The sequence below is a fragment of the Poecilia latipinna genome, unplaced genomic scaffold (genome assembly GCF_001443285.1).
Source record: "Poecilia latipinna isolate Pla-1442-1.1 unplaced genomic scaffold, P_latipinna-1.0 Scaffold87, whole genome shotgun sequence".
Taxonomy (NCBI): Eukaryota; Metazoa; Chordata; class Actinopteri; order Cyprinodontiformes; family Poeciliidae; genus Poecilia; species Poecilia latipinna.
This window is the reverse complement of record NW_015112703.1, coordinates 658,799-670,933: the sequence shown is the minus strand read 5'-3', so window position 1 is coordinate 670,933 and position 12,135 is coordinate 658,799. Positions and strand designations below refer to the sequence as shown.

The 12,135-nt window shown below is 40.0% G+C and overlaps 1 protein-coding gene and 1 non-coding gene across 9 annotated transcripts in view; both read right to left on the bottom strand.

Annotated features, from left to right (window-relative positions):
• Positions 1–193: 193 nt before the first annotated feature.
• On the bottom strand, positions 194–265 carry trnae-cuc (transfer RNA glutamic acid (anticodon CUC)). The gene has a single exon. It is a non-coding gene; the product is annotated as a tRNA-Glu (tRNA).
• A 1,374-nt stretch (positions 266–1,639) lies between these two features.
• Positions 1,640–12,135, bottom strand: part of ehbp1l1b (EH domain binding protein 1-like 1b) — a 30,294-nt gene continuing 19,798 nt past the window's right edge. For 4 of the 8 annotated variants that reach the window (XM_015022950.1, XM_015022982.1, XM_015022991.1 and 1 more), the window contains 14 exons: positions 10,866–11,330; positions 6,880–7,539; positions 6,035–6,254; positions 5,798–5,946; positions 5,628–5,676; positions 4,992–5,316; positions 4,589–4,653; positions 4,467–4,509; positions 4,292–4,341; positions 3,882–4,002; positions 3,651–3,750; positions 3,498–3,571; positions 2,933–3,047; positions 1,640–2,590 (listed from right to left, as the gene is read on the bottom strand). In XM_015022950.1, coding sequence (XP_014878436.1) covers positions 2,503–2,590; positions 2,933–3,047; positions 3,498–3,571; positions 3,651–3,750; positions 3,882–4,002; positions 4,292–4,341; positions 4,467–4,509; positions 4,589–4,653; positions 4,992–5,316; positions 5,628–5,676; positions 5,798–5,946; positions 6,035–6,254; positions 6,880–7,539; positions 10,866–11,330 — 2,524 coding nt within the window. In that variant the 3' untranslated portion in view covers positions 1,640–2,502. Of the gene's footprint in view, positions 2,591–2,932; positions 3,048–3,497; positions 3,572–3,650; positions 3,751–3,881; positions 4,003–4,291; positions 4,342–4,466; positions 4,510–4,588; positions 4,654–4,991; positions 5,317–5,627; positions 5,677–5,797; positions 5,947–6,034; positions 6,255–6,879; positions 7,540–10,575; positions 10,675–10,865; positions 11,331–12,135 lie in introns of all 8 variants that reach the window. The other 4 variants (XM_015022959.1, XM_015022968.1, XM_015022976.1 and 1 more) reach the window with 4 other exon arrangements.

Genomic DNA, 12,135 nt, shown 5'->3' with positions numbered 1-12,135 from the left:
AAAGTAGCACAGGGTCAACATGCTCGAATGGATAAGCTTGATCCTTTATGTCAGATTAGATTAGAAGATCCTAGTGCAGAGAAGCTGATTAACTAAAACGCAATAGAAAGACATAGATTAAAATAATAATAATAATCTCACCGCATTATGTAATCTTTCATAAAGTAATAGTTTCTATAACGAAAAAGAACTGTTCCCTGACCGGGAATCGAACCCGGGCCGCGGCGGTGAGAGCGCCGAATCCTAACCACTAGACCACCAGGGAGCTCGCATGAAAGCACTATCATACAAATCTAAAACACTTCTGTGTGTCCCACTACGTGAATATACTTCGTAGTAAATCTACTGGTGATACCTAGTCGGACATGAAATGTAAAAAGCTCCAAAAGTGAAATAACCAGTCAAGCACTCATAGCACTCAAAAGTCTCTCAATAACCCGCGTAGGCCTCAATGGTAGCTAATGGTAACGGTAGCCTGTTCTTCAGAAGGAAATGCAATGTTGCGTCAATAAGTTAAGTGTAACTAAACTTATTAAACTCTACGAGCACTATAGGCAGACTCTACACAATATGCACAATGCTTTACTAAATACAGTATTTACAAAGAGCTTCAATGAGCTTCAAGCGGGAAAGGGAGGTAGGAAATGGTAGTTTCCCGGCCCAAACGGGAGACTTGACAGGTATTACTTTTGTATTTCCTGTAGTAGGCAAAGCATGATTGACGTGACGCCGGCTCCCATGAGGAAGTAGATCGAAACTCCGACAAACATTGTTTGTCAAGCCATTGTTACAATGGCTGAGGTAGTGGAACTCAATGCATTACCCTGAGACATGTTTTGAGTCATTTTTGCCTTACCAGCCAACATTGAGGCAAAGAACACAGGCAAGAAAATTCTCCAATGATTTGTCGGAAACATCGGAAAAATCAATGTTAAAGCCCAAGTCTTATAGAAGGAGCAATTTTCAAATTCTGACAGATTTTAAAGTAAATTCATTCCTGAATAATAGAACAATCAATCAATCAATCAATCAATCAATCAATCTTATTTTATTTGTATAGCACATTTCAGCCGCAAGGCATTTCAAAGTACTTTACATAATTAAAATAAAAACAGCATGTAATAAAGGTTTAGAACGTTTTCTAAGACACTAATATCTTTTTTAAGTAAATACTTCCATTGCAGGCCTTGGGTTGCAGGCCTACAATGGAACAGGCCTTCCTGTATTTGTGTGGCAGCTGCACACAGCTGGATCTTGTGAGGTAGATGCTGCTGTTTCATAAAGCTCCATAAAGGTGAGATGTTTGAGCTAATCAATCAAAAGTAATTTAAATGGATTACCCTTCCCGAGCAGTGTGTCTCTGCAGGTACCATGGGACTATCCAGTAATTATTCTCACCCAATGTATGTATGGTGACTGGCTGGTTTTTAGGTCACCGTTTTCCTATTTCCCTAAATGAGATGGTTTGCACAAAATTGAACATATTACAGTAATGTGAACTTTCTGTAGGCCGATTTTATTACTATTATCTATTTCTACAGTCTGTGCTTTGGTTACATTGATTCGTACATAAAATACATTTATGTCCGGAGCATTGTGGTGTACCTCACAAAAAAAAGACTTCGCACATCTCTAGCTATTTTTTAAACGTTATTTTATTTGTCATTCATGAATAAAACAGTCATAAATATGGAAATCAACATTTGGAATCTACATACTGAATGATAGGTACCGTTTTAACTGCACACATCAAAAACCATGCACGCATTCATCAAACTATGCAGAAATACCAAAACTTTTTAACTTACACCAGTCAAGAAGATGAGAACATCCAAAGAAGCTGCAGATGACTTAAATCACCAGGGCCCGACATTAAAAGATACATTTTAAGATGCGTTACCACTTTAAGCGTCAATAACCATTCTGCACTGAAAACCTTGTGGAATTGAGTCCAGCTCGAATAATCACAAAATATACTAATTTCTGAATTGCTTTGACATACTAAATTTTTTTTTAAACTATCAGAAAAGACAAAAGCGTCACCTGCAACAGAACATATCTCTTTGCATACTTGACTCCTGAGCAGATAGATTCTCTGGTGCTTTTTGGCCTATAAATCGAAAACTTCCTATTAAGGCACAGGAGACACACAACATAAAAAATAAGCAGAGGACCAGCTGGTGTGTGAATACTGAATAATGTCCAAAAAAAATGTACACAACACATGAAAAACACCAGAAATGCAATAAATGTATGACAAAATGACACATGTCTTCAATAAATAAAGAACAGATTAAAGAAACCAACATAATACCACTAAAACACACACATTACATCCAGGCAACAATTTCCAGCTTCAGACTTAGGGAACATTTCTAGGAGGGAAAAGGCACTTGAAAACCTACAGATATCTTTGTAGTTTCATTTTTTTCTTAACATTCAAAGAAAATACTTTTGGGGACTTTGGGATTCAATGACAACTGCAGTCTGTGCTTGTCCTTTTCACTGTAACACACATTTGTCCTTATTGCTGTATTTCCTCCTCCTCATCTCCAAACCTCGCTCCAGCCGCTCGTCCTCCTCCCGAGCACTGCAAACACAAAAACATCAGTTCAGTACAAACAATTTCTCAATAATCAGGGATAAAATCACAGAGATGACTGAGCTACACAAAAGGAACGGCTCTCTAGGTAAAAATGTGTAAAAGGCCTCAAAGTAAATTGATTATTTAATAAATAAGTATTTTAAAGAAAAAAAAAACTTTTCAAAGTTCATTTTTAGAGAAATTCAGAAAGCAGAACGGTCTTAGGATCATTCTCCAAAAAAGTAAATTCCTTTTGTAAACCTATTTACCTAAAATGTGGTCAATAATTGTGTAGAACGCTGCATGTTTGTTTGACTTTTTCTAGTTGTACTGAAAGCATCCACTCACCGTTTCTCTTTGTCGTCGATGTCTCTGATGATCTCATCGCGCTGGTTAACCAGAGACACCAGCTCCTGAAGGAGCAGCTGCTCCCTCTGCTGCTGAGTCGATGTCTTCTGCCAGTCTGTGAAACATACGGCAAAATGTCAAATGGTACTTCTTTATTAATGCTTTAGATATCTGAAAACAAGATTATGTCTGACGATTACTTTTACATGCTTCGCTCTTTGATTTAATATAACAAAGAAGTTTCTCTTTCTGCAAGTTAAAAACAAAAATATGAACCATTTCCCACAGCATTTCTGACAAACATGACTTAAAAAACTAGTTTGTTACATTTCACCAATAATTTCACAAGCAAAGAACAACCCTAAATGCAAGCATTTTATGTAGAGACAGACATGACTTTTGCATGTTCACCAATCAAAATTTAGTCAAAATTACAAATCTTAGCTATGAATAACTTATTCTAAATGTGTACATGTGTATTTAATCTTCTGTTTACCCTGAACTCTGTTTTCAGTGCCTAAGACACAGATCCATAGATATAATAAAACTTCCACCAAACACTGACCTTCTATAGCCATCATAACTCGTAGTTCTCTGGTGAGAAGTTCGAATCTCCTCTCCAGATCCTGCTCCTCTTGTCTGCAGAGCAGTCAGAAATTAGGGGATTGTAATAAACTCAATGTTTACAATATAAAACGTGTATTTTCAGTTCGCTTACAATAGCTCCAGGTTGTCCTGTCGGCGTATCAGAGCGTTCTTCTTGTTCACCAAAGTGAACCATTCCTGGATCAATCTCTCCTCTTCATCACGATCACTCCCTGCAAACAGAAGAGAATAATTTGTAAATTCATGTAAGAGTTCTGGAAATTAAAACCTTTTCCTGCATTGTGAAAAACAGAACATTGAACACTCGCACCTCTCTTAGAAAGAATTTAAAAAATAAACCAACCTGTTTCCATGAGGCTTCGCAATCGTCTCTCCACGACTGCCGCTCTGCTGTCGATGTGCTTCTGCTCTGTCTCCAGTGCCGCCAGTTCGCTCAAGACGTACTGACTGGTGTCCTGCAGGTGCTGACCACAAGTCCCATCACACACACACACACATTTGCATGCATGTACACAACATGCAAACACACACAAATACAAATAAACAAAAAAATGAAAATGGCCCGGCAGCCATGAGGAGAGGAGAAGAAGGGGAAAAGAAGAAAAGTGACGACAAGAAAAAGGGCAGTCAGAGATTAGAGGGAAGTCAGAAGCACTGGAGAAAACTAATTTATTCTGCAGTGGAGATATTTATTGTGATTTTGTATAGAGGGCTGTTGTTATGCAAAATAAAAATAAAAAACACAAAACTGACCATAGTTTCTTCTTGTTTAGGAGGCTGGGTGTCAACTGCACTCTGCAGCTCTGCAAACACAGAAACACAGATTAAATCTTGAGCAGCAAAAAAAAAAAATAATAATCCAGTCAAAAGTGGGAAGAAATATCCAGAATTTTAGGTGCTAGCAAGACTCAATCCAGATAATACCTACCTGAGTCATTAGCATTTTCAGTAGGAGATAAAGCATCTTCATCCTGCAAATGCAAAATATAATACACTAATAGACGTCGCATATTGTTTGAAGAGTTTTCATTTGATGACAAGAAGTGTGACCTGTTCATATTTGGCAGCTTTGGTAACCGATCTCGGGGGTGGAACTGGGATTCTTGTTTCTTCCGCTACAAAAAGATAACGAAAGCAATGAGATGTCTGATTACCCGTCAAGAAAAGGCATTCATATACTTGTTAGTCCTTTCCATAAACTTTGACAAAGGTTTTGAGATTCCAAGTTACACATGTTTAGATTTCAGTTTCGAAAGATATAAGAAATTAACTCTAATAAATCTTATGCAATAGGAAACACGTAATGAGGCTTCTTTCAAAATTACTCAGCAAAAATTAAAGGCACTGATAAGGACGTAAAGAAAACAAGGCAGCAGCCGTCACTCTTTTGAAGTTAGGAGGCTGAAACAAGCAAAAACTAATAAGTAAAAGCTTCACAAAATGAGAAATGCACCTTTAATAGTCCTTTTGGTTCTGGGTGGTGGCACCACCAAGGCACTGCTTCCTCCTTCCTCTAGACTCACACCTTCGTTCAGCCTGGCCATGCAGAAGGCGGCGGCGTCGACGTTGGTGGGAGCGGGACCAGACGGAGCGAGCCCGTAACTGGACTGGCTGCTGTTGTGCTCGATCTGCAGTACGCTCAGCTCCTGGTTGGTGAAATGTGAGCGGATTTGGCTGAGGTACGTCATAACGATGAGCCGGTCAGGGACGGACAGCAGAACCATGTCGGACGGTTCCAGCAGACGAGAGATCCCCAGCGCCTCAAAGCCGTCAAATGCCTGAGGTTAAACAACGGATAAAATGGGCAGCGTAACTGTCATTAATAATAATCAAAGTAAAAAAGCTCTGTATATCAAAATTTAGTATAGAACTTTATACATTTTGTCATGTTATGAACTTACATGCATTTTATTGCACATTCATCTTATAGAGGTAAAAATCAGAGAGATGTCGCATGTATTTATCTTCAGTTCAATTTCAATTATAGCTTTAAATTTCCTTTGCCTTAGAGCAGATTCAAAAACTAACACACTAAGTGCAGTGGTTGCACTCATTACACAGAGGACTAAAGAATGGATGCCATTCTCACCTTCTTATTATTTAACTTGATGTCATGAGGAACCAAGCATTCAAAATCTCTGATGGGGTAAAAGCAGAAGCACAATAAAATTTATTTAAGACAGATGAAAGCCATTTAAACCATGAACTGTGCATTCAAAGAAGAGATTTAACAAAAGTGATAGTGTAGAAATGCTTTACATTTTGTCTGGATGAAAGTGGTGCAGTATGGCGCAGAAGGCCAGGCCGTTTCTCCAGGACGTGCTGAAGTTTGTGACCTTTACACCCTTGTAGTTGTTGGTGATGCTCTGACACCACTGGAGCAATGACTGACTAGAGTTCACAAGGTCCTTGAGGAAAAGCAGAATAAACAAGCAATTCAGTTTTAATTATGGGCTTATTAAAGCTCTTTTGAGTGTCTGTTTATGATCCATTTACCTCAGTGTCATCCTTCCCATTGACCTCCTCTGTGACCTCTGCAAATGGATCAGTGGTCCTGAGCTCGGGGGTTTCTTCCTCTTGTAATGTTGGAAGCCGAGAATTATTGATCTCACACTGAAGTGAGGAAATGACGGTGTGTGTACTGGAGGTGTCTTTGGAATGAGACGATTGTTTAACCGGTCCACCATCAGATACGTCGGTTGTTTTGTGCTTTGACCTAGAAGGCAACAAGACAGAAGGCAGATGATGAACAGATGGGACAGAGATCTGAAAAAAAAAAAAAGAAACGGAAGAATCCACCCGCTGTAAGGAGGTACCAGAGATACAAGCAAAAGAGATGCAGTCATGCATTGATGAAAAAGCTGAACAAGCTGATGAAGACGAATGAAGAATGATGGGATTCTTAGACAACGTGACGTAAAATTCATAAAGCATTCTGAATTTTTCTTCTGACTTGGCATTATAGTTGCCTAAAGCCAGATATACACTATGAAATAAATACATGAAAATGTGAAAAAAATATGTTTTAAGTACACAGCATAAAGAACAAAAGTTTTATCAGTCAAAAAAGGCCAAAATTACCAATCTGCACAAAAAATAAAGCATGAAAATAGGAATATACCAAGTCATTTTCACGCGTGAAAAGACAAAAATAAAATGTCTACTATTTTCTTTCCTTAATTTTAGGACAGTGAAACAATTAATCTGACATGACGACAGTTAAAATAAATTGTTGCAATGTGCTACAAGTAGATACACTAGAAGACAACCAAAGTCTCTCTAGTCATCAACTCTATATAATAGAGGTGATTTCAGAGAGCAGCGCAGGTTTACAGACTTACGCTTCTTCCTCTACAAGTGGCTCTTCCGTGTCATTTAGTCTTATTTCCTGCAGATCATTGGAGCAGGTAATGATGGAGAGCTGAATGTGAGCAGTGGTGTCAGTGGGGGGGCTTGAAGGGACTCCTTTCTCCATAACATCAATGTCAATATCACCAGGAGTGGGAATGAGTCTTTTCATGGCTCGAGGCCCACTGACCGGAGACATGTCGCCTGACATCTGTCGAATCTTAGCCAGTAAAAGTCTTTCCTCCTCTTGGAGCTGCTGCTCTTTGAAGAGATTGTTGGCTGAACTGGGGATCTTCAGGTCATCTTCAGACTTCAATTCAGGACTCCCATGTAAATTCACAGGCATTTTTGTCTCGTTCACCTTACTGATGCTTATGCCACTGGGTGGTTTAGACACCACCAAAGGTTGAGCAAACTCTGTTACATTTACATCATAATCAATTTTAGTAAGTGCTCCATCACTCCTTTTTTTCACTGGCTGTTGGTCTGAAATTTGTTGTGTTGTTTCCTTCATGTGAGACATAAAACGATGGTCAGGAGGCTGACTGTGAGGTCTATTTTGTTGTTTCACATCAAAGCTGAGACTAGAGCCTTGTTCAGAGGAGGGGGCTGATGCAGGCTTCAGGGCCACAGCGGGAAGTGGGTGGTCTGGGCTAAAGATAAAAATGGGAGAATTCAAAGCTAAATGTACCGCCTGTCCCAGGTATGACTAACATAGCAAGCATTAATAGCATGCTTCGCCATATCCAAGCAGCAGAAGAGATGTCACTTTGATGCTCCCAAGTGAAAAAGCACAAAACTTAAGAATCTTTCAAATGGCTTTTGCTATTTAACCCAGAAGCTGTTAGTTTAAAATGATCTTCAAGGCTCCCAGAACAATAATGGACAAAAAATATCCTCATAAAAATGCCAGATTTTTGCTAATCTGCAGCACCAGAGACTAAAACCATGCTAATACACCTATTTAGCCATGCTACAAGGCTTAAACAATAAATGCATCTCACAACATTTAAAACGACCATCAATAACAAAAACATGTAAGCAATATTATATTAGCCTGTGTTGATGCTGGAAACTAGCATCCTAACTTCTGGACAACAATGTAGTGATAGTGCTGTGAAATTCATATATCCTACATGATGCTGTGGTGGATAAAAATCCCACAACACTGGATTGTGCTGCAGACTACGACCCATTAGCATGTAGCCTAATGGATAGGGATCGCTAACCATGGAGTCTGCTTTGGAGAGGTGTGCTGATCGCCTCCCAACCATACTTTACTGATATCCTCTATGCAAGAGAAGCACACATTTTGTTTTATAATGGATGTATATGAAATTATTATAAATTATAGAGATTAATAACTTAATCTTGATAAATGCATGCAGACACCATTCTGTCATAAGAAAAAGTTAACAGAGAACACCCAAATCCTCAGTATGCAATGAACTTAAGTTAGTAAATGTTCTAGGAGATGGACGTTGTTATGAGGAAACATCCACAAATGCTTCAGACTTCTCTCTGAATAACAGCAGGCAACAAGGAGATCTTTCTGACAACAGCCAAGTTACTCACCCATTTCTGTTGCTATGTCTCCCTCCCTTACCCCTCACTCGCCCTGCTTCTCCTTCCATATACAGCTCAGCCAGCCAGATGGAGCCCAGATCTTCCTGTCCCGTTTCATACTCTACTTCCTCCTCCTCCTCTTCTCGCAGCCACACTGGGATGGCATTGTGTTTAGGTCTGGATGCACCCTGCTTGGTTGCTCTCAGACTGGAACTGTGCTGTGCCTTCACATCAGCGCTCACAGAGTCTTTGGCTTTGTTATCAATCATCCTACATGTACTTGCAGAAACAGGGATGATGTTGCTGGCTGGTTTGGGGTCAGATTTGTGCTTCTCATTGCTTCCCTGTAGCCTCTCGTCATATGCGATATCATCCAGCTCTGCCTTCTTCAGAGGCGGCCAGGAGTTTGATGGAGTTTTGTTTCCTTTTTCTTGGTTCTGAACAAATAAAATACCGGCAGGAGTTTTCACCTCTCTATTCTCCCATCCCTTCATGAGTTTTTCCATCTCTGCATTTTCTTCCTTATGTATTTCCTCATTTGTCTCATCAGCAAGTTTCCTCTGTTGCCTGAAAAAAATGGTCTTCTTCTCCATCTCTTCTCTCTCTAGCCTTTCTCTTTCTTTACTATCTTGCTCTTCTCTTTGCAGTCTTTCCTTTTCTATCTTCTCCATCTCTTTTCTTTTTCTTTCCCTTTCTTTTCTCTCTGCCTCTTTCCTCCTTAGTCTTTCCATTTCTTTCTTCTCTGCCTCTTTTCTCTTTAGCCTTTCTTTTTCCTCCATCTCTAATCTTTTCAGTCTCTCCTTTTCCTTCTTCTCTTCTTCACATCTTTTTAATCTTTCCTTTTCAATCCTGTCTGCCTCTTCTCTCTTAAGTCTTTCTTTTTCTTGCCTTTCAGCTTCTTCCCGCTCTTCTTTCTCCCTTTCAGCCTTTCTACGGTTTTCCATTTCCTCTCTTTCTCGTCTCTCCATCTCCAGTTCTCTCTGTTTCTCTTGTTCGCTGGCTGCCAGTCGCAGACTTGCCACCAGGCCCAGTCCGTGCGTCATATTTACTGCTCCCTGAGCTGGTTCAGGCTTGGGGACCTCGTCTTCAACCATCATCTGACTTTCTGCTGAGTCAGAGAAAGCTGCTGGAGGTAAAATGTTCACACCAGCAGAGTTTGGTGGCTCATTATCTGGCTCTGCGGTGCACCGGATCGCTGCATCATCTTTTTGAAAAGTGTTTGTAAGTGACTGTAGTTTATCTGCTGGAGGCTCCTGACTGGCACCATTTGATGCAGATGTGTGCAGCATGGAGGCCATTGTCTCATAGCTAAGAAGCAAAATATGACAGACAGGAAAACTATGAGACACAGCTCACCCTGAAATGACCCAGCAACATGACCGGAGCTGAACTCAGCGACAGAGAACCAGCCAGACATCATGTTTGATTAGTTTTCTTAGTAGACTTTGTTTTGGTCTGCTTCCAGAAAATGCTGCTTGAAGAACCCAAAGGAAACATGGGTTTATTTTTAATAGAGAGAACTGCTCTTTTGGTACAGCCAGGAGCAATCAAAATACTTTCCAAATGCTGTTAAAAGCTCTAATTCAAGAGGAAAATAACTAAATATGCAAGTTCTCTGCAACTAGCTGTCGTTGAGCAACGTTTTCTCAGCAGAATAAGAGAATTTAACAAAAGAACCAATGAAAATTCATCACCAATGAAGCACTGAGATTATCTCTTATAGGTTTAGGAAAGCACATGGCATATTTCTGCATAAATATGATCAGATGTTCACAGAACAGCACAACAGACAGTAATTAATTTGTAGTTAATTTTAGTTTAGAATTAGATGACTTTTTGTAGAAATGTCAATATTAGGCACAACTAGACTGCTGTCTGCTTCGAGTCTTGTTGTCTCTCTTTCTCACAAATCACTAATACTGAAAATAAAATAAAGCTGTGCTACTGCTGCTTGCAGACTTACATTTGATGCAGTTTAAATCTGGTTTGGTTTCATAACTGGTCGTGTTTAAACAGAAATCTGTTTAAAAAAGCTTCAAAAACATTCAGTCACTATTGTTATTTCAGTCCGCAAAGCGGCACACCTCAACAGTTAATCTGACCGCAGCAGCAGGCAGACTCACCCTCGGTGCAACACCCCAAACATCACTGACATAAAGCCAGCAGATGTCTCCTTCTGCTCTTCTGCAATGCACACATCATCCTCTGCACCTTTCTGGGTGCTAACACACACAGAAAAACAAACATACACACTTATTTTACTTTGCAGATGAAATTCCTTCACTTATGAATGTCTACAGGTAGTATGGAAAGAAGAACTTCAGTTACTCGCTGTTGTTAGGAAGCAGCACAGTGGAGCGATGTTAGTAAGTGCAGGTTTGCATCTCAATGCTAGCAACCATCACTGACTCACCCCCCTACTACAACCTCTTCCTCCTCCTTCAATCCAGGACTTTCAGTACTTCCCGTCCCCCTTTGTGCTTCCGTCTCGGCTGTGGTCTCCTCCATAGCTGCCCACAGTTTGTTCTCTTCATGGAGAAGCGGCTCTTCAATGATCACAAGATTCTCCTGATCAGCAGCGTTAGGTAGTTTCTCTTTGTCTTCTCCTTCCAGTTGTGATTTGTCTGGTGGCTGGATGTCATTCTCCTGCTGCAGCTCTTGTTTTGGTTTTGGGGGCAACAAATCTGTCCTTTCTCTGGCTGGTTTTGGGGAAGGTTCAGAAGGGGCTACTGGTTGCACAAAAGGTCTCTCAGGTTCTTTAATTTCCTCTGGAACTGGTTTTGGTGTTTCTAAATGTGTCTCTGGATCTTCTGCTGCTGTTGTGTGGTTCTGCTGTGTCACCAAAGTTTCCAACTTGGTAGATTCTCCAGAGGATGAACTGCAACACAAAGAGAGCTAGATGAATACTAATTCATATTTCCTTTAAACTACAGTATCTATAAACCAAAGTATCACACACTAAACAAACAAAAGCATGGCTGGGAGGATAAAGCAGAGAAGCAAGCACAAAGATGTTCCCTTGTCAGTTCTTACCCTCTGCACAAAGGTTTTGCACCCTCCTCAGCAGAGATTTGTACAGTTGTATCTTTGCAACTTCCCCCTTCTAAGACTTTCCATAGAGGAGTCTCTGCGTCAGACAGCCTCTGTGGAGGCGGTGCCAGCGTCAAGACCTCTAATGTCATTATTTTATTCAGCTCCTCTGATTCAATATCACAGGGTGAATGAAGCGAGGCGGTTTCTTTCTTTTCTGAGGTATCAGAGTTTGACAGGGAGCATTCCACTACAGAGGGCTGCTTCAGACTGGAGTAAGCAAGGAAAAGAAGGAAACCAAAAACGAAAATAGAGAACAAAAGAGAAACAGGCAGAAAAATGTCAAAGATTACAGCAAACACAAGATATGCAAGACATTTGAGAACAGAACTTGATGCTTGGTAGTAGACGGTAGGATGACTGAATACATTTGTAAGTTGAAGAAATTGAAATGAACACAACATTCTTTCATTGGGGAAAAAAAATCATACTTGGTTACCAAATGTTGATCCATTAACAAAGTTAATCTGTTTTTTAAATTTACAATATACTTTTTCCCCTTTCTTCTCGACTCTATGAACTTTTCTTTTCCACTGTGGTATAAATATAATGTGACACAGAGGCTGTGAAATGTTATAGAAAACCAGGGCAAA